The 22,430-nt window shown below is 44.1% G+C and overlaps 1 protein-coding gene across 2 annotated transcripts in view; it reads right to left on the bottom strand.

The window, feature by feature from the left end:
* ZC3HAV1 (zinc finger CCCH-type containing, antiviral 1) overlaps positions 1–21,795 on the bottom strand; it is a 65,894-nt gene extending 44,099 nt beyond the window's left edge. The window contains exons 1-2 of one of the 2 annotated variants that reach the window (XM_024249285.3): positions 19,871–21,795; positions 1,624–1,759 (exon numbers count right to left, since the gene is read on the bottom strand). In XM_024249285.3, coding sequence (XP_024105053.2) covers positions 1,624–1,759; positions 19,871–20,178 — 444 coding nt within the window. In that variant the 5' untranslated portion in view covers positions 20,179–21,795. 2 annotated transcript variants of the gene reach the window in all.
* Positions 21,796–22,430: the final 635 nt, after the last annotated feature.

The following is a 22,430-nucleotide window of genomic DNA, read 5'->3' on the forward strand; positions in this document are numbered from 1 at the left end:
AGGCTGCAGTGAGCCCTGATCATGCCATTGCACTACAGCCCGGGTGACAGAGCAAGATCCTGTCTCAAAAGAAAACAAAAGTGCAACTGAATTTCAACTTTACTTACATTTTCTCCATCCCTTCCACTCACCCATCATGTTTCTATGCCTCTCTTTAACTGTGAGGCTAACTTCTCTATTCATGGATTTTATCGGGCCAGATACCACGCTTAAACAGTATTCTCTGATCCTTAAGTCTATATTCCTGAGTGGATGAAACTGTTAATTATCCACCATTGTCCCTGTCTTTCTTCTAGTAATAGAAGCTCCCAAGTTTTAGGTAGATACATGGTTATCCAGACAGAAACTACATTTCCCAGACTCCCTTTCAGCTAAGTGTGACATGTAATAACCTCTGGCCAATGTGATTGAGCAGATGTGCCATATACAATGTCCATGTCACATCTTTTAAAAAAGGAAACTGCTTGCCTTCCATTTACTTCCTCTCTACATTTCCACTGGCTAGAAAATGGTGACAGTGAGTACAGACTCATTGTACACAGAGACGGAAGCCACACTTTGAAGATAACAGAGCTGACCTGCTGACCTGAGTCCCTTGATGACATCATTGAGTCTAGCTGCCAGACAACTCAGGCTACCCCCCTGTCCATATCCAGGAAAGACCAAGAGTTGGCAAACCCTTTCCATAAAGGATCAGATAGTAAACATTTTAGCTTTGTAGGCCATTCTGTTTCTGCTGCAACCACTCAGCTCACCCTTGCAGGGTGAAAGCAGTCATAAACGAATAGGTGTGGTTGTGTTCCAAGAAAACTTTGTTTATAAAAACAGGCCAGGTATGGTGGCTCACATCTGTAATCCCAGAACTTTGGGAGGCCAAGGTGGGCAGATCACTTGAGGTCGGGAGTTCGAGGCCAGCCTGGTCAACATGGTGAAACCCCATCTCTACTAAAATATAAAAATTAGCTGGGCATGGTGGCACGCACCTGTAATCCCTGCTACTTGGGAGGCTGAGGCAGTAGAATTGCTTAAACCTGGGAGGCAGAGGTTGCAGTGAGCTAAGATTGTGCCACTGCACTCCAGCCTGGGCAACAGAGCGAGACTCCATCTCAAAAAAAAAAAAAAAAAAAAAATGGTGGCAGGCCAGATTTGGCCTCTGTGTTATAGATTGCTGACCCCGACCTAGATTATCAAGTGATAGAGAAACAAAATTACATTTTATTTGTATCACTGTATTTTGAAGGGGTCTCTGTTACAACAGCTTAGCCCGTACCCTCATTTTCCCTGCCATCTTCCCAACCTCATTCCAGAGTCCATCTCCTCCAAGAAGCCACCTTGATTTAAAGCATCAAGTAGTCGGACTACTATCACATCTTCAGCTCATACTTACTCACACAGGGTTCCCTTGCAGCCCGGTGGAAGAGGTATTCCAGACTCAAATTCTTATAAAACCTCAAATAGGAGAGACATTTCTGGGATCTCTTAGTTCACTCAACAACAGCCTCGACTGCCACCTGTAGAACCCTGGCATTAATTTTGAATTTTCTCTACTCCTACTCCAAAATATCTGTGACACAATACTGCCAGTAATATTCTCCCTCCTTAAACTGAGGAATCACAACTTACCTCGGGCATAAAAAAAGGATCACTTTGGAGGAGGAGCACTGCTAATTCCTCTTTGTTCAGTCCAGAGAGTTCGTGATTTTTCAGGACTCTGAAGTTCTCTTCTGAGAGAACCTCATGAGAATATTTGCATAAATTCCTGGAAGAAAACACAACAATGGTCAGTATTTCTACTCCCCAGATGCAAAGAAACAGAAATCAGCCATAAAACTTTCAGTCTGCAAAGACCCATGCCCATATTCTTTGACAACAGACACAGGTTGGTTCTGCTTAAAGAATACACTATATTTATTTATTTATTTTTACTTTTTTTTTTTTTTTGAGTCAGAGTTTCACTCTTGTCGCCCAGGCTGGAGTGCAGTGGTGCAACATCAGCTCACTGCAACCTCCGCCTCCTGGGTTCAAGCAATTCTCCTGCCTCAGCCTCCCGAGTAGCTGGAACCACAGGCACGCACCACCACACCCGGCTAATTTTTTGTATTTTTAGTAGAGACGGGATTTCACCATGTTAGCCAGGCTGGTCTTGAACTCCTGACCTCAAGTGATCCATCTGCCTCAGCCTCCTAAAGTGCTGGGATTACAGGTATGAGCCACCACGCCTGGCCCTTTGTTAACATTTTAAATATACTTTAAATATTAACAGTAATTTTTCATATCATTGGCTTACACCTTTTCAAAAAACTCTTTAGTGTGCCTATTATTTTCTTTTCTTTGATCCTCCCTCCTTGGCCTCCCAAAGCACTGGGATTACAGATGTGAACCACCACACCCAGCCTATTATTTTCATTATAAACATTTTATTAGGGAATAAATTACGTCAATTTCCATAAAACAGTATATTGGGAATTTAATTTCTATTAACTCCATAAATTAGATTGGATATTAAGTATATCATGTTAACGTCATTAAATATTCTGATTCTGGAACAGAAAATATCTCTCCATTTATTCTGTTTTTTCCTATTGTGAATTTAAATTTTTCTTTTAATCGTTCTCCTTCATTTCCAAAATATTGAATATTATCTGTTGCACTGTTATTTTTTGTTTGTCACTGGGAAATAGAAATGCAAAATGATCTTATTGAAATTGATGAATTTTTGAAAATGTAAACATCTAGGTAAAAGTTATTCTCTAAGAATTAATTTTTAAAAGTCACTTATTCAATGCTATTATTTGTGTGAATCATGTCTGCAACTCTCTAGATTGCCTTCAGATCTTACAGTGTAACCTCATATGAAAAAAATAGAGAACCAAGGACTCTGTCAACCAGGAGCCGAGACCTTGAAACCCGGCCAGCCCTCCGTGTACCTTGCCTCCTGGAGAAGTCAAGGCCAGTCGCTCAGGCTCTAGCGACAGCCTCTATCCTAGCCATTCTCCCAGGCGGGCCCTTTCCTTGCTTTCTCCACCCTGTGACCCTGGCTTCCTGGCACTCCTTGATAAGGTCGACCTCAGCTTTTTGGTCCTGCACTGTGGTTTCAGATAACTAGTCCCCGCCAGACTCCACCCAGAAGCCTCAGCAGCTGGGCTAAGACTCCACTTTACCAATCCCGGAGGAAGGACTCCTTCAGCAAGAAGGGCCTTTGAAAAGTAATCCCCTCCAGCCGGCCAGGCACTGTGGCTCACGCCTGTAATCCCAGCACTTTGGGAGGCCGAGGCGGGCGGATCACCGGTCAGGAAATCGAGACCATCCTGGCTAACACGGTGAAACCCCATGTCTACTAAAAATAGCTGTAGTCCCAGTTACTCGGGAGGCTGAGGCAGGAGAATGACGTGAACCTGGAAGGCGGAGCTTGCAGTGAGCCGAGATCGAGCCACTGCACTCCAGCCTGGGCTACAGAGCAAGACTCTGTCTCAAAAAAATAAAAAAAGAAAGGTAATCCCCTCCAGCCTCCACCTCAAAGCAGAAATCCTCTCTGTGGTGGATTGACCAGATGACTGTGAGCCTCTTTATCTCACAAGGATCTTACCTCATTGTTCTGATGGCCATTAGCCATTACCATTAATGTTTTCTTTTCTTTTTTTTGAGACAGGGTCTCACTTTGTTGTCCAGGCTGGAGTGCAGTGGCACAATCACGGCTCATACAGCCTCGAACTCCTGGGCTCAAGCGATCCTCCCACCTAGGCCTAGATGCTGGGATACAGACGTGAGACACCGTGCCACCCTAATATTCTTCTTGATATTGAGCTGAAAATGACCTCACTGAAACTTCCCACCACTAGACAGGTTCTCCCCTCTGGCTCTGATATATTTAGCTGTTGTACTTGAGCGAGTTAGAGAAAACGCCACACTTCGAGACGAATTAAGAGTCCGTTTATTTAGCCGGTGTCCAAGAGACGGCTAACGCTCAAAGTTCTCTCCGCCCCCGAAGAAGGGGCTAGATTTTCTTTTATACTTTGGTTTAGAAAGGGGAGGGGGGGGGGTCTAGTTAAAACAATTTTACATAAGTAAAGTAGGCAAAAAAGTTAAAAGGTTAAATGGTTACAGGAAAGTAAACAGTTCCAGGTGCAGGGGCTTTAAGACTATTACAAGGTGATAGACGTGGGACTTTGGGCGTCATCAATCGGACGAATTCCTGGGAACTGCGGATATAGCTCGCCACCATATCTTATCAGTTAATTGCATTCTTGGATGTGCTGGGAGTCAGCTTGAACAAGTTGAGTCCTTGAAGAAGGGGCTGCCAGTGAAAGAGCCAAGATGGAGTCTGTCTGGCTCTCTTAGCTAAGGGAGAGCCAATTCAGGTGGAAGCAAGGCTAGGTGATTAAAGGAAAGAGAGTCTAACAACAGGGTTAGTAAAAACAAGGTTGGGCATTACATAGCAACTTGTTAGTCAGAAAGAATTAAGAATCTTTGCTTCCCCTTTAGCTCCAGCCCAGACGTCCTGAACTTAGAGCCAAGCCTACGGCACGTCTGCAGGTCACGGCGAGATGCAGAATTGTTCCTGTCCTGTCCTAGCTGAGGAGTGTGGCACTTCCAAGGTCCCTGAAGTCAGCACTTCCTCTAAATAACAAAGGGAAGCCAGAGAGCCTAATGGGGAGCCCTCTGCCTGGAACCTCAGGTGTCCAGGCTTTTCCAAAGGTGCTCATGTCTGAAAGAAAAGTCAAAGCTAGCCCATGCTGCACTGGCTGGGGTCCGTGGCGCTGCCCACCTGGGGGCCTGGTTTTCCTTCTCATTGTTCATCTCCATCCTCAGGCAAACTTCTTATTCCTCTAGATTCTATGATTCTCACCCTGAACCCAGTCTCAACCTGCAACATCTCTGTCTCGTCTTGGTCTGACCTGCAGCCCCTTCCCTGGCAAATTCTGCTTCGTTTTCCCACATTCCCTAGACTTCTCCCCAGCGGCTTCTTAGGGGCTTTATCTTTGCCCTAATTTCAGGATATTGATCAGCCACGAAGGTGGGGCAGTTTACACTTACCTTCTACTTGGGTTAATTACAGAAATTAACATTTATTACGCATTTACTAAGTGATAGGAACTTTACCTATGTTATTTAATTTAGTAGTCACGATAATCCTACTTTGGGAAACTGATGCCTGATAAAATGAGAAATCAAAGGTGACAGATAAGAGGAAGATCCAGTAATGAACATGCATCCCAAAACACAAGCAAAAACCTAAGCCGGAAAAACGAACAAAAACAGATCTGAAACTTTTTCAAACCAAAAAAATTTAAATTGGCATCCTGAATTATTTAAGCCACTGTTCCCCCTACTATTTAAGCAGGGTGCAAGCAGAGATCGTGGACATAAATCACATAAAGCGTGTGGTAGGAACACATTATGTGATAGGCACTATTTGTTGTGATTAGTATCAGGCCTCTGAGCCCAAGCTAAGCCATCATATCCCCTGTGACCTGCACATATACATCCAGATGGCCTGAAGTAACTGAAGAATCGCAAAAGAAGTGAAAATGGCCTGTTTCTGCCTTAACTGATGACATTACCTTGTGAAATTCCTTCTCCTGGCTCATCCTGGCTCAAAAGCTCCCCCATTGGGCACCTTGTGTCCCCCACCACTGCCTGCCAGAGAACAATCCCCTTTGACTGTAATTTTCCACTACCTACCCAAATCCTATAAAACGGCCCCACCCCTATCTCCCTTCGCTGACTCTCTTTCCGGACTCAGCCCGCCTGCATCCAGGTGAAATAAACAGCCTTGTTGCTCACACAAAGCCTGTTTGGTGGTCTCTTCACACGGACGCGAGTGAAAATTAGTATTGTTACAGACAAGCTCAGCAGCATGGGCCATGATCAGAGCTTGAAGGCGGTCATGTGTAGGTTTCAGGTGGCAGAACCTTCCTTCCGACTTTCTTCTGATCACTGTGTCCCAGCTCCAGGTGCCTAATATTGGCTAGTGGGCTTCAGCCAGGAAATGGTGTGAAAGCCTCCCACGGCCTCTTGGGGTGTGCTAAGCTAGCGATGCTGAAAATTTGGTCCCTAGGCCAGCATCATCAGCATCACTTGGGAGGTTGTCAGAAATGCAAATTCTCAGGCCCCATCCCGGACCTCCCAGGGTGATTCTCAATCTTTTAGGATGTATCAGCATCACCTAGACAGGCAGTCCGTTAGATTCCTGGGCCCCTACCCTGGAGTGTCTCAATCAGTAAATCTAGGGTTGGAGGCCAAGAATTTGCATGTCTAACAATCTGGTTTTACGAACATACTTGGAGTATAGGCAGCTCAGGGCCACCTCCCCAAAAAGGACAACAGGTCCTACAGAAGGTTGGTTAGAAGCTGTGGGAACTCCCCTCTCGCCAGTATAAAAAGAGCTCTCCTACTAATTATTATGAATTTCCCAGGACAAAACAAGCGTTTGCAGAATGCTACCCACACTTGGAGCAAATAAACCTCAAACAAAGAGGGCGAGTTGCGGTAGGAGGTGATAACCTAAAAAAAAAAAAAAAAAAAAGAGCAAAGACATCCTTGGAAGGAGCAGAATTGTCTCTCTTTAAGGAACTCAGGACAAAAGCCTAAAAACAAATGACCTTTTCACTTTTCTCTTCCAGCCACAGAACAAAATGTTATTTTAGCCCAGGCAATAAGCGCTCTCTCTCACCACGGGTGCAGTCTAAACAACTAGCCTGCACAGTGATTCTCATTCCTGGCTACACATAATGATCAACTGGGCAGTGTTGAAAATAACCTAAACCTGGGCCACACCCTGGAGACTGGCTTCATTTGACTGGGGTGGGAGCCCAGGTGATTCCAATGTGCAGTCAGAGCTGAGAATCACTGGATGCGCTTGTCAGATTCGATTCTGGGTTAGATTCCTGAATTGGATGTTCGCCTCTGAGCTCTTGCACTTCACAAATCGGTAAACACAGGGCTAGCTCTGAACTCAACAGACCAAAAAGAGACATTAACCCGAGTCTTTTTTTTTTTGGGCAGTAATTTATATCGAAGTACTCCTTCCCTTCTCTCCTTCTTCCCCTCTGCTCCCCAACACCTAATTGGGTTGGCAAAAACAAAAAGATCGTTGATTTGTACAGAAAACAGGAAATCACTCACCATGATACAAGCCAGGTAAAAAAGGAATCAGGATGTGTGAAAGATAAAATCTAGAGAACATTGAGCTAAAGAACAAAATGTCATCAGTCAAAACCAACCCTAACGCGATATTATTTTAAAGCCACGAGGTTCCTATTCCCCATGTTTGTACTTCTGATATTCAAGATTAAATTGCCATGTTATAAGAGGGTAGGGATGGTTCACTGCCTCTACAGCCCCTAGTGAGATGGAGGAGAAACAGAATAGACCAGACGAGATCACATGAGCAGGGTAACAAAGGATGTGGGGAGAGACAGAGGGTGGAGCCGAAAAAAATGAGCTTGCTTTAACCACAACTGTATTACCCAGAACACACCAGGCACAAAGAGAGCCCCAGCTCACTGCAGAAAATGGTGACCCCAAGGCTGCAGCCACTGCAAGCCCCAGCCTGCACGGAGGGAGAGGAAAGCACTGAGGGCCTTGCAAGACTGGGCAGCAGAGGAGGCTGGGCCCGCGGAGGATAGGGGAGGCCGGAGGCCAAGAATCTGCACATACCCTACGGTTGTACCAAGAGTGGGACAAACAGCGCCAGTGCCACCAAAATATCATCTTCCTGTTATTATGGACAGTCTCTCCAGTCTTGACTTCTCTAGTCCCCTAAGTTCATGGTTCACAAGCTTTGTTGCCCATTAAAAACCATCTAGGGACTTAAAAAAACAAAATCCCAATGTCCAATTCAAACCCTAATTAAATCAGAATGTAGGAGTCGGGCATCAGTATTTTTTAAAGATTTCCTGAGTGATCCCAACATGCAGCAAAGTTTGAGAAACATCGCCCTAAGTCCACATCAGGACTGAGAAAAAGGAGAGTAGATGGCCGCAGGTGGTGGCGTTACTGCTACAATCTTTTTTTTTTTTTTTTGAGACGGAGTTCCAGTCTTGTTGCTCAGTCTGGAGTGCAATGGCGCGATCTCAGCTCACTGCAACCTCCGCTTCCTGGGTTCAAGTGATTCTCCTGCCTCAGCCTCCCGAGTAGCTGGGATTATAGGCATGCACCACCACTCCCAGCTTATTTTGTATTTTTAGTAGAGACGGGGTTTCTCCATGTTGGTCAGGCTCCTGACCTCAGGTGATCCACCCGTCTCGGCCTCCCAAAGTGCTGGGATTACAGGCGTGAGCCACTGCACCCGGCCACCAAAATCTTGATGATCAGAGAAAGTAGTTCACACAAGCCCCCTCTCCTCTCACAGGCTGGCTTCTCCCCACCACCTGCCGCAATACTTCCCAGCATAAGTCCCTCTGAAAGTTAACAAATATTAACCAGAGAGAGATTAATTAACTGGTTGATAGTATTTCAGGATCCTGTGAGTGACAAAGGAAGGGGTAGAAGCCTCTAGAATTGTCTATCATTTGTGACACAAAGTTTGTGCTCAATAAATATTTATTGACCTGGTGCCTAGGATGCCAAAAGTTTCGTATGTCTTTTGGTCTGTCACATAAAAGTCATAGAACCCCTAATCTCTGAGAAAGATCACTTAAAGAAAAATCTTTCATTCATTCAGAACTAAAAAATTCATTTCTTTTATTCGCTCCCTCAAACTCGAAAGCCACATAAAACTTTGCATTTGCAGTCGTCCAGGAAGTGTACCCCCAAGGAATTATGTTTCTGAAAGTGTGGTTTGACCCCTGCAAATGGATTCTTTAGGGTGGTATTTAAAATGCAGATCCTGGGGTGCAGTGGCTTACATCTGTAATCCCAGCAGTTTGGGAGGCTGAGGCGGGTGGATAGCTTGAGCTCAGGAATTCAAGACCAGCCTGGGCAACATGATGAAACCTTGTCTCTATTAAAAATACAAAAAGTTAGCCGGGCATGGTGGCAGAGGCCTGTAATCCCAGCTACTTCAGAGCTGAGGTGGGAGGATTGCTTGGTGGGAGGATTGCTTGAACCCAGGAGGCAGAGGTTGCAGTGAGCAGAGATCGTGCCACTGCACTCCGGCCTGGGTGAGAGACGGAGGCTCTGTCTAAAAAAAAAAAAAGAAAATTTTAAAAATAAATGAATAAAAGTGCAGATTCTCAGGCCCCAACCCACCTCTTCGGAACAGAATTTCCAATAGGTGACTTGGGAACCTGCATTTTAGTAGACTCTCCCATGGATGAAAATGCATGTCAAAATTTGAGAAGTACTGCTCCAAAGCTAGGGAACTACATCCCAGAAGCTACTCAAAACAATCCATCATGGATGGAAAAAAATATTGGAACTCCATATATATATATACACATATATATATACATATATATGTGTATATATATATATGTGTATATATATATATACATTTTTTTTTTTTTTGAGATGGAGTCTTGCTCTGTTGCCCAGGCTGGAGTGCAGTGGCACGATCTCGGCTCACTGCAAGCTCCTCCTCCCGGGTTCACGCCAGTCTCCTGCCTCAGCCTCCCGAGTAGCTGGGATTACAGGCACCCGCCACCACGCCCAGCTAATTTTTTGTATTTTTAGTAGAGACGGGGTTTCACCGTGTTAGCCAGGATGGTCTGGATCTCCTGACCTCATGATCCGCTCGCCTTGGCCTCCCAAAGTGCTGGGATTACAGGCATAAGCCACCGAGCCCGGCCGGAACTCCTTATATTTTTTAATGTAAAAAAATCTTTTCAGCCCAGAAAAGTATTGCCTGGGCTGAAAGGGCTGGAGGAGTGGGGGGACTCCCTGGTTAACTGAGAAGGGGCACAAGAGAACCTTTAGGGCTGATGAAAATGTTCTGTATCTAGAGTGTTGTGATGGTTACACAGGGGCATCCATTTATCAAAACTCTTTAAACCATACACTTTATTTACATTTTTTTTTAAGATGGAATCTCACTCTGTTGCCCATGTTGGAGGGCAATGGTGCAATCTCGACTCACTGCAACCTCCACATCCTGGGTTCAAGAGATTCTCCTGCCTCAGCCTCCTGAGTAGCTGGGATTACAAGTGCACGCCACCATGCCCAGCTAAATTTTTTTTTGTTTTTTTAGTAGAGATGGGGTTTCACCATGTTGGCCAGGCTGGTCTCAAACTCCTGACCTCAAGTGAGCCACCTGCCTTGGCCTCCCAAAGTGCTAGGATTACAGGCATGAGCCATCGCGCCCCGCCTCCATACACTTTAAATGGGTACATTTTATTGTATGTAAATCATACCTCAATAAAATTGATTTTAAAAAGTTTTAAAAAGTAAAACAGTAAATAGTATACAAATTAAGAATTTTCCATCATAGAATGTTTAAATAAATGTACACACATCAGGAGTACATGCTCAAAACATTCTCTGCTGATAGGCATGCAGGATCAAAATGTTAGGAAACGATTTCCTTAGACGACCTCTTTTAGCTTGATTTTCTAAATTGGTCTAAAACATATTAAAATATCTTCTCAGTGCCAGGAGTGGTGGTACACACCTGTAATCCCACCTATTCAGGAGGCTGAGGCAGGAGGGTGGCTTGAGCTCGGGAGTTTGAGATCAGCCTAAGCAAAATATTGAGACCCCCGTCTCTATTTTAATAAATAAATAAGTAAATACAAAATAATACATAAAAAATAATAAAATACTATCTCTTCCCTGTGTGGGAAATAGCGAAAAGATCATGAAACAAGTCTCCCCTCTCTCCTCCCAACCTGAGACCAGCTCCCCTGCTGCAGTTTGGTTAAAGTGATTTCTCACTGGGCCTGAAATCCTAGGTGCTCCTGAAACTTTTTACCCCTTTTTCACCCCCATGTTATTATGGCTTCTTCTGTTCCAAAGTAGCCTTAGGTAAAGATCGCAGATACCTGGTTTGGAAGTAAATACAGGCAGAAGCAGTAAGCAAATTAGAACCATTTAATGGATGGAAAAATATATCTACTTATTTTAAATGTGTAATTTTGCCATCTCTGCATTATGTAAAAAGTAGAAAATGTTGTGTTAGCACATGCTTCATTTGTCACTATTTAAGATTTTATCATGGTTCACAATATTACAATGTCATAATGTTTGTTAGCTTAATTTCTAAAGAAAATCGCAGACACTGAGAGTCAAATTTGATCAAATTAAAAATTTGAGATGTAGTGATTGTGAAAAGAGAACAAAAATTCCCAAAGGATTCTTACAGGGTGCACCCTTTTGTGTCACGATGTTGCAGAAAACAGCATGTCTCTAAGGCCACCAGTCCGACAACAACGTGACTCCATGGACAGTGCAGAATTAGTTACAGAAGGACCTTCAGGAAGACTTCTCCTAGATGAATACGCCCACACAAACAACACGGAACATGCAAGAGTAAAATGCAAATCATTTTTCCTTAGTGAAAGAAGCAGACACAAAAGGCCACATATTATTAGATTCCATTTATAGGAAATGTCCAGAACTGGAAAACAAACAAAAAGTAGGTTAGAGATTGCCAGGGGCTGAGGAAAGGGGAGAATGAGGACTGGTTCCTGATGGGTGTGGGGTTTCTCTTTGGGGTGATGAAAATGTTCTGGGATTCCAATAGTGGTAACAGTTGCACAACATCATGAATATACTTATTGCCACTGAACTGAACACTTTAAAATAGTTTTACTTTGGGAGGCCCAGGAGCGCAGATCACCTGAGGTCAGGAGTTCAAGACCAGCCTGGCCAACGTGGCGAAACCCTGTCTCTACTAAAAACACAAAAATTAGCCGGGCATGGTGGCACATGCCTGCAATCCCAGCTACTTGGGAGGCTGAGGCAAGAGAATCGCTTGAACCCAGGAGGCAGAGGTTGCAGTGAGCTGAGATCGCACCACTGCACTCCAGCCTGGGTGACAGAACAAAAAATAAATAAATAAATAAATAAATAAGTAAATCTCAAATAAATAAATAAATAAATAAATAAAAATAGTTTTAGCCATTTTTAAAATGGTAAAAAACAAACAAAAAATAAATAACTTATCTCAAAAAATAAATAAAAATAGTTTTAGCCATTTTTAAAATGGTAAAGAACAAACAAAAACTGTTACAAACAAAAATAGAGTGCTATGATGACCAAAAAAGTAAAATGCAAATAAGAAGCAACTACTAAGATGCCAAGTAAGACAAACTTAAAAAACGAGTCATAAGACTTAAAAGGGCTAGAGATCCAGAATATATAAAGAATTAAAACCACAATGAGGGCTGGGTGCGGTGGCTCACGCCTGTAATCCCAGCACTTTGGGAGGCCAAGGTGGGCAGATCACGAGCTCAGGAGATCGAGACCACCCTGACGAACACAGTGAAACCCTGTCTCTACTAAAAATACAAAAAAAAAAAAAAATTAGCCGGGCGTGGTGGCACGCGCCTGTAGTCCCAGCTACTCAGGAGGCTGAGGCAGGAGAATGGCATGAACCTGGGAGGCGGAGACCGCATTGAGCTGAGATCACACCACTGCACTTCAGCCTGAGTGACAGCGAGGCTCTGTCTCAAAACAAAAACAAAAACAAAAGCAGACAAAAAAAAAACACAATGAGATACAATTTCACATTCCTTGTATTGGCACAAATTTTAAAAAGCTGATGATACCACCTGACCACGATGTGAGGCAAGGGAAGGCTCTTATTCTTCTGGTGGGAGTATAACTTGGCAAACACACTTTGGAAAACAATTTGGCATTATCACATAAAACTTTAAGAATCAAAATTCCACTAACTAGATCCCTAGGGAAACTCATGTGCATGTACACAAAGAAGCATATACCAAAATGTTCAAAGCATAATGGTGTAATAGCAAAAACTTAAAATAATATCAATTTTACTTTGTTTTTTCAGAGGCAGGGTCTCATTCTATTGCCCAGGCTGGAGGGCAGTGGCGTGACTGTGCCTGACCACAGCCTCATCCTCCCAGGCTCAAGTGATCCTCCTGCCTCAGCCTCCTGAGTAACTGGGACTACAGGTGTGTGCCACTGTGTCCAACTAATTTTATTTTTTAACATTTTAGTAGGAGCTATGTTGCCCGGGCTGGTCTCGAACCCCTGACTTCAAGAGATCCTCCCACCTCGGCCTCTCGAAGTACTGGGATTACAGATGTTAGCTACTGAGCCCAGTCTCAATTTTAATAATAAGAAAATCAATATATAAATTGTGTACATTCATGCAAAAGAAAGCAATGAAGACATTTCAGGGAATCAGAGTAGTCCTTCTCTAAAACTGGTGGGGCCCAGAGAAAGGTTATAAATGGAGGCTTGGATACAAATATCTAAATATTTAACAGTAATAAATCATGCTGAGCTGGGCTCGGTGGCTCATGCCTGTAATCCCAGCAGTTTGGGAGGCTGAGGCAAGAGGAATGTCTGAGCCCAGGCACTCGAGACCAGCCTGGGCAAAATAGTGAGATGCCGTCTACACACACACACACACACACACACACACACACAAATTAGCCAGGTATGGTGGCACTAGCCTGGTCCCAGCTACTGGGAGGCTGACATGGGAGGATCGTTTGAATCCAGGAGGTGGAGGCTGCAGTGAGTCATGTTTGCACCACCACACTCCAGAGTGGTGACAGAACAAGATCCTCTCTCAAAAAAAAAAAAAGTATGTATATGTATATGTATATGTATATGTGTGTATATATATATATGATATATATGAAATAAAAACTTTAATACAAAAACTTTTAAAATTTGTTATAAAAAAATTTTTTTGAGACAGAGCCACACTCTGTTGCCCAGGCTGGTGTGTAGTGGCATGAACATAGCTCACTGTAACCTCAAAATTCCTGGGATCAAGCAATCCTTCTGCCTCAGCCTCCAGCATTGCTAGGACTACCACCACACCCAGCTAATATTTTTTATCTAATTATTTTTATTTTTTTATTTATTTTACTTGATTTTTTATTTTTTTATTTTTATTTTTATTTTTTATTTTTTGATGGGGTCTCACTATGTTGTCCAGGCTGGTCTTGAACTCCTGTCTTCACTCCTCTCATCTTGGCCTCCCAAAGCACTGGGAGTACAGCCATGAGCCACTGCACTCAGCCCAGGAAAAAAAAAAAATTTTTAATTCAAGTAATGACTATTTCAAAGCCTTCTGATTGGCGTAAGCCAAAAAAGCCTGATAACACCAAGCATTAATTGGCCAGAAAATGAGGAAACTGGGACACTCAGACATATAAGTATAAATTGGCACAGCCACCTTTATACTAATTTGTCAGAATCTGGAAAAGTTGAAGCTATGTAACAATTCAAACCAACAATTCCACTACCTAATGATCTACCCTGGAAAAGCTCTAACCATGAGCACCAAGAGACACTTGCAAGTAAATTCTTGGCAGCACGATTTGGTATAACAAAAACCTGGAATATACCATATATCCGTTACTGGGGGGAATAGGTAACTGAACTGTGGTATAAATCCTATGATGAAATACTTTTCAACTGTTAAAATGAATAAACTAGGTCCTTGTGTAGCAATATGAATAGATCTCCAAAACACAGCATTGAATAAAAATTCTAAAACACATAAAATACTACCTTTTGTATATGGATACAAATATACACAAGAGGAAATTATAAAATCACGGAAGGGCAAGATACACACCAAAATCATGATTGAAGCTGCTTCTTAGGAAAGGGAAATGAGACTGGGGATGAGAAAAAAATAACGTTAGGTCTGTTATGATTGTTTACCATATTTTAAAAGAGGAGCAAAATTGAAAAATGTGAACACATTTATTCTAGGAGGTGAGTTATAACTTGTATGGTTTCAGAATAAATATTCTCTGATGCTTGTTATATTATTCTTTGCGTTTTTCAATATTCTATTCAACTTGCGAAATAGTCAACTAGTCCTTTTCCCATCTACCCAGCCCCACCCAAAATGTGAATTAACCCAAAGGGAAAGACATACAAACAGGAAAGAACCCAGAGGAAACACCCACATTGGCAAAAACCACAAAGCAAGGTAAAGACGCCTAGGCAGCCTGCTTGAAACAGTTAAACAGAAATCATGCAGGCAAAAAAAATTTTTGAATTAATAACTTCATATAGTTACTGGACAATGGAAGTAGCTAGTTAAGAAGTCAAGGCCGGGCGCGGTGGCTCACGCCTGTAATCCCAGCACTTTGGGAGGCTGAGGTGGGCGGATTGCCTGAGCTCAGGAGTTCAAGACCAGACTGGGCGACATAGTGAAACCCCGTCTCTACTAAAATACAAAAAAGAAAAAAAATTAGCCAGGCGTGGTGGCAGGCGCCTGTAGTCCCAGCTACGCGGGAGGCTGAGGCAGGAGAATCGCTTGAACCCGGAAGGCGGAAATTGCAGTGAGCCGAGATCACGCCACTGCACTCCAGCCTGGCAACAGAGCGAAACTCTGTCACAAAAAAAAAAAAAAGAAAGTCAAACAAGGCCGGGAGCGGTGGCTCATGCCTGTAATCCTGCACTTTGGGAGGCTGGGAAGATTGCTTAAGCCCAGGAGTTTGAGAGCAGCCCAGGCAAAATGGCAAAATCCCACCTCTACTAAAAAATACAAAAATTAGCTGGGTGTGGTGGCACATGCTTGTAATCCCAGCTACTCGGGAGGCTGAAGCAGGAGGATCTCTTGAACCCGGGAGGCGGAGGTTGCAGCGAGCCGAGATCGCGCCACTGCACTCCAGCCTGGGCGACAGAGTGAGACTCTGTCTCAAAAAAAAAAAAAAAAAAGAAAAAAGAAAAAAAAAAAAGTTAGCCAGACGTGGTGGCGCCCACCCGTAGTCCCAGCTACTCAGGAGTCTGAGGGAGGAGGATCATCCGAGCCCAGGAATTCGAAGTGGCAGTGAGCTATGACCGTGCCACTGCACTTCAGCCTGGGTGACAAAGCAAGATCTCATTTCTAAAGAAAAAAAAAAAAAGGAAGTCATGCAGATCTAGGTTCAAATACCAATCCTGCCAGCTTCTAGTTAGGTTACTTTCAGTAGATTTCTGAAAGACTCTATGCCCGAGTTTCCTATAATAAGGATGGGACTTAAAATACTACCTTAGGAGCTATCCTAAAGACTAACCTGGATATCATCTCCAAAGTGCTTATCATAGTGGTTGGCACATAGTTATTTGTTCGATAAATAGTGATTATTTTTGCATCAGAACTGGGATTAGAACTCCATATGTGGGCATATATTTCAGCAAAGCAAATAGAAATATCCAAACCGATTCACCAAAACAATTATCCAACATCGAAGCTAGCCCTGTTGTCAACTAAAATGTATCACTAAAAACATTACAAAAGAAAAGACAGGAACTACAGAATAGACAGGATAAATCCTATCTATAAATAATAGTACCACAGACAAAATTTTATACACCCAGCACAATGCAAATCGTCCCCCAGTAAACAGAGACCAGTTTACTGAACTGAATAGTAACGTCAAGGTGGGTATCAATTAGTTAACAGACCACATTAACTGGTAATCTACAAAGAAAGTTCTTAAACTCACAAGTGGCAAGTTTTGGAAGACAAGGTTTAATTACTTGCTAAGAGGAAAATATTTTTAAAACATACATGGGGGGAAAAAACATGTTTTCTAGGACCCGAGGACCAAAAAAAAAAAAAAAAAAAAATTCTCCCAGAGGTCCTTATTAGAACACTTTACACATTAATAGATTAGAAGTTTGTAATTCCCAAATTCAAAAGTGATGTAAAATGAAATTAAAAATATAGCTCGGCCAATAAATGTTAGGAAATAAGATTTTATCACTCTACTAAAAAATATTGAATTCTTTGGAGGGTCCATCCAAATTTAGATAGACCAAATAATCCCTATATTATATATATTCTTGTAAAAGTGGGGGTTAACAACCCAATTAACGAGTTTAAAACAGTTTTGCTGTTTCACACCAGGGAAAAATATACCATAATAAAATTCAAAAAACTAAAATTTCTAAGCATATTGCCTACAACAAATTGAAACAAAGTATTTAAATGTTAGATATGTAACATATGAAAACAATTATAGGCCAGGTGAGGCAGTGGCTCAGGCCTGTAATCCCAGCACTTTGGGAGGCCTAGGCCGGCAGATCGCTTGAGCTCAGGAGTTCGAGACAGGACTAGCCAACATCGCGAAAACCCATCTCTACTAAAAATACAAAAAATTAGCCAAGCATGGTGCCACACACCTATAACCTCAGCTACTTGGGAGTCTGAGGCAGTAGAATTGCTTGAACCTGGGAGGCAGAGTTTGCAGTGAGCTGAGATCGGGTCACTGCACTCCAGCCTTGGGTGACCCTATCCAAAAAAAATTTTTTTAATTTAAAAAAAAATTTTTTTAAAGGATTATGTCTATGTAGCCTTTTTCCTGAAAATAAAAGTTGGATTTATAAGACAATCAGGGAAATTTGAATACCAACTGGACAATAGATGATATTAAAATTGTATTTTTTTTTACAAAAATGTGATCATTGTACTGTATTATGTTAATAAAACATAGTTCTTATCTTTTAGAGATACTAAAGCACTTAGTAATCAAATGGTTGCAGAGATTTGCTTTAAAATAACACATTGGAGTTGGGGACACACGGGGAATAGGGAGAATAAATGAAACAAAACTGGCCATATTTTGAAAACTGTTGAAATGAAATGATGGGTAGAAGGGGCTTCATCATTTTTTTTCTCTCTACTTTTGAGTATGTTGAAAATATCCATAGTAAGAAATCAAAAAATAAAAAGCATATGTATTTCATACTAAAAGTCAACACTAGTTGGTGAAGAATTTGTCATAATAGAAAAGAACCGAAAAAACATAACAAAGCCTTCCAACCATGTTATTTGGTGTAGTGCTAGAACATGCTAGAATGTTCCTTCCTTTTCTATCCTCCACCCTCTGCTCTCTTCTTCTCAGAGATTTCTTCAGTCACCAGCAACGACTTAGATGATTTCCTCGATACCTATAACTCCCAGCAACTCAGAAACAACCTTCAAATTGTTGCCTCACAACATATTAAAGAAATTTTTAAATAAAGGAACACATTCAAGCACTTTTTAAAAACGTTAGGGTGAGCTGAAAGGGTTTTTGCTGTAAAGAAATTTTTTAAAAAATATATTGCGTCCTCTACCTCATCCATCTAAAACACTTACTTTTGTATGTTTTATTACACGTATATTGGGGGTGAGTGACTGGAGTTTTTGTTAGGTGCGTGATCAAAAGTTTGCTGACCGGTCGGACTCGGTGGCTTATGCCTGTAATACGAGCACTTTGGGAGGCTGAGAAAAGTAGATCACCTGAGGTCAGGAGTTCGAGACCAGCCTGGCCAACATGGTGAAATCCTGTCTTTACTAAAAATACTAAAAAATTATCTCTACTAAAAAATTAGCCGGGTGAGATGGTGCATGCCTGTAATCCCAGCTACTCGGGAGGCTGAGGCAGGAGAATCGCTTGAACCTGGGAGGCGGAGGTTGCAGTGAACCGAGGTGGAGCCACTGCACTCCAGCCTAAAAAGTTTGCTGACTACCATTTTAAACCCTGGGACACAAGTCAAAGTGTTTAAGAATGGGCCAAGTGTAAAAAGTACTCTATCGAGAAAAGTAATTGAGCAGAAGCACATAGTGACAGAAAGGGTGGGAGGAAAGACTGGCCAGACAGAACCATTCATTAATTCAACAAGGCATTCATTCAGTTCATTCAGAAATTAGATGGGAAGGCGGAACCCGCCAAGAAGGGAAAGAGACTTCACAAAAAGGACTTGGTGATGACAGATTGTGAGGAGGATTAAAACCCCGCCTGGGGGAAAAGATGAGTTTGAAGAAGGGAAAGAGACTTCACAAAAAGGACTTGGTGATGACAGATTGTGAGGAGGATTAAAACCCCGCCCGGGGGAAAAGATGAGTTTGACTCTCTGGACAGGACACACGCGGGAGAGGAAGGGCTTGGGATCAAGGGAAAGGCCTGGGCAGCGAATGTGGACCTGGAAGCCATCTTTTTAGATGTGCAGCTGTCCTCGAGGGAGCAAGCTCTCTTAGGGAGAAACTGGGAAGAAAATCACTCAAGAGGCTTAACCCAAACCTTGCAGCACATCTGCATTTAGACGAAAAAAAAAAAAAAGGCAAACGGAAACAACAGAAGCAGTGGCCCGAGAGGTGAGCCGCACTGCTTCAAAGGGATTTAAGAGAGTTGTCCCAAGGCAGGCGGTCAACTGCGCGCGCCACCGTGGAGAGACCACCCGGAGGGAAGGCCCGCGGCTGCTACAGCTTCAGGAACCTGGAAAAGGGCCACCCCTGCTACGCGCCAGGCATCAGAAAAGCGGTGATGAGGGGCAAGGGGGTGACCAGGAAGGGAGGGACAAGCAGAGAGACCTGCAGCTCGCTCCGGCGGAGAGGGACCGGGGGCCCAGCGCGGCTGGGTTACTGGCTCCGCCACGTCTAGGGAAGGAGGTAGTAGGGAGGGAAAGACTCAAGATACCAAAGACTGGAGGCTCTTTCCTTCCTTCCCAAACCTGCCTCCCGCTTCTCTAGGCCCTGGCTGGCTCCAGAGCACTTTATTCTTCTGATTCGTGCGGGCGGGCGGGGAAAGGGGTGGAGGTTGAGCCTGGTCTCCGCCAGGCACTAGCATTTTAGCCATTCTCGAGAAAAGGTCTGGAGGTGCCGGAAGGAAGGGAACGGCAAAGGTAGAAGCACGAGCCCTGCAGAGGCTCCCAGAGGGGAGCAGAGAAGGGAGTGGCTGGAGGCAGAGGCTGTCAGGTGCGGGGTCCCGGCGAGGCCGTGCCCCTCCCAGAACAGTGCCCGCCTGGACAGTCCACCCCGACCACGGCTGCGGACAGCGCCCCTCCCTCCGGGTGCACTCACCGCTCCGACTGCGAATAGTTGCACCGGCCCAGCAAGTTGAGCTTGCAGAGATGCAGGTTATCGCAGGGTCTCTGGCAGTACTTGCGACGGCAGACCCGGGCTCGAGTGGTGGCCACCACCGATCGGGTGATCCCGGCCTCGCCGCCAGTCTCCAACACCACAAAGCGGTCGGGCCCGGCCACCTGCAGCACCTCACAGAGCTGCGGCTCAGGCAGCACGATCTCCTGGAGCAGCGCGTCCAGGGCCATGCGGCCCCCGTGGGCGCACAGGATTTTGGTGATGAAGCAGCACACCTCCGGGTCCGCCATGGCGCGCTGGCTGTGCTGGCTCTGCCGCGGCGCGGGACTCGGTTCCGCGGAAATCGGAAATCGAAACTTACAAGTGTCCAGGGGCGGGCGCGGGCGGTGCTACTGCTGGGCGCGCCCGGAGTCAGCGAGGGCGCGCTCTCCGTCGCCGTTAGCCCAGCCCAGCGATCCACTCTCGGATCTCAGGTCAAGAGGCTAGATCTCACCGACCGGGTCCTAGTGGCAGGTTTACAGCCGGCCGCAAGGGCAACTGGGTGGAAAGAAAGAGAACGCGCGGGCAAATCTGCTGGTGACCGCCTGGGGTGGCCCCCTCTCGGTTCTAGGCTCGGCGAGGGTGAGGTTCCCCAGCCGGGCTCCGCAAAGCTTCTTTAGAAAGAAGAGAAACTAAAAGCGATCCTGGGGCTCTGGCCGGTGTTTTATAAGCCAGCCGACTGAGGCGTGTGACGCAAGTCTCGAGAGCCCTGTTGAGGAGTGCGCACCCCACCCATTCCCGGAAAGAGCAGACCCTAGCGAGGGCTTCCTGCGAGCCGTGCGCTCTGCCTCCGTTGGTAGTGAATCTTCCCAGCAACTCCACACGGTAGATATTATTATCCTCATCCTGAACTTGAGGAAGTAACTTGCATGAACACGCACTGGCATCAAGCGGAGCCCAGATGCCACCGAGTTTCCCCAAATCGCGTCCCCAGGCCCCAGATCGTGGTACCCCAGGCCCCGATGTGCAAGTTTCTTCTCCACCACCGTGCCCTCTTAAAGAACAACGATTGTCACTCTCCCTCGTTTCTGCCTTTTCACGAACTTTTGGACGAGCCACTTCTTGACATGATCTTGCTTACCTAGAATCGCTAACTCAGTGCCCTGAACCGCTGCTTGTACCTCAATCACGATGGACATGCTAAGACATATCCCAAGATTTCAGATCGGTTCCTCCCCGTAGAGATTGGGACAAGAACTTTTCCACCGTGGGGACGTACTTTGACCCCCAGAGTTGACATAAAGATTGTTTTTAAGTGAAAACATTGAGCTACAGAAGATGTAGAAAGAAATCTTAATGAAACTTCCCTTATCTGACTAAAGCAGAACCTCCCGAAAACATGGTGCCATTAAAAGCCTCTCGGAGTATTCAGCTGCCAGGAAGACAGGCTGTCCCATTACCATTAGCACCAAAAAAACCCAATGGGCTGGGTGCTGTGGCTCAGCCTGTAATCCCAGCACTTTAGGAAGCGGAGGCAGTGGGAGGATTGCTTGAACCCAGGAGATCAAGAGTAGCCTGGGCAACATAGTGAGCTCTCTTCAATAATAATAATAATAATAATAATAATAATAACCCGGGCATGGTGGTGTGCACCTGCAGTCCCAGCTACTCGGGAGCCTGAGGTGGGAGGATTGCTTGAGCATGGGAGGAGGCTGCAATGAGCCGGGATTGTGCCACTGCACTCCAGCCTGAGTGATAGCGCTGAGACTTTGTCTCAAAAACACAAAACAACCCAATCAAAACTTCCAAGCTCTCCTACTGAAGCCCTAAAACTTTCCTTTTGGTTAAGTTGAGGTATATAAACATTTACTTTTGAGTTTTCTGTTACTGGAAGCTCCTGCATGCATGTGTAAATAAACTTTGTCTTTTCTCCTATTTATCTGTCTAGTGCCAGTTAATTTTTAGGCCCCCAAAGACAGGACAGAAGTTGAAGAGGAAAAAGGTGTTTTTTTTTTTCCGACATCTTCAAATAAAATAGATGGGTCATTGATCAGATAAGAAACACATCTTTTTAAAAAAATAATAGAATTGATTGTCAACTTAGAAATTCTTCAAAATGATTAATGAGAATTCTCCTCAGTTTTGTCATTCATGGTATATAAACCCTCTTTCAGGAATAGGTACTTTGTTATGAAAACCAGCCAAACATGGGGGCTACATAGGATCATCTTAGGATGTCTAAGAGGGACATCCTGTTCCCTCTAGTTGCTGCTTCTATAGTTGTCTTTTAATCCACTTGGCCTTATTTGTGGTCTGACAGGTTCCCAGGGACCTTTATTATCAAATCAACTAAGTTCTAGATGTTTATTGACTATCTTCTATGTGGTCTTTACATTAGTTAGTAATGTAAGAACATGCAGAAGTTTAAGAAATAGTCCCTGCACTCAAGGAGCATGTATGCGAAGACATGAAAAAATGCATGGAAATATAAGCAAATTCGTGGGTAAATGCCACAATGGGACTATAGAAGATGAGAGACTGAAGAGTCTAGTTTGGCTACAGT

Source organism: Pongo abelii, chromosome 6 (assembly GCF_028885655.2).
Source record: "Pongo abelii isolate AG06213 chromosome 6, NHGRI_mPonAbe1-v2.0_pri, whole genome shotgun sequence".
NCBI lineage: Eukaryota > Metazoa > Chordata > Mammalia > Primates > Hominidae > Pongo > Pongo abelii.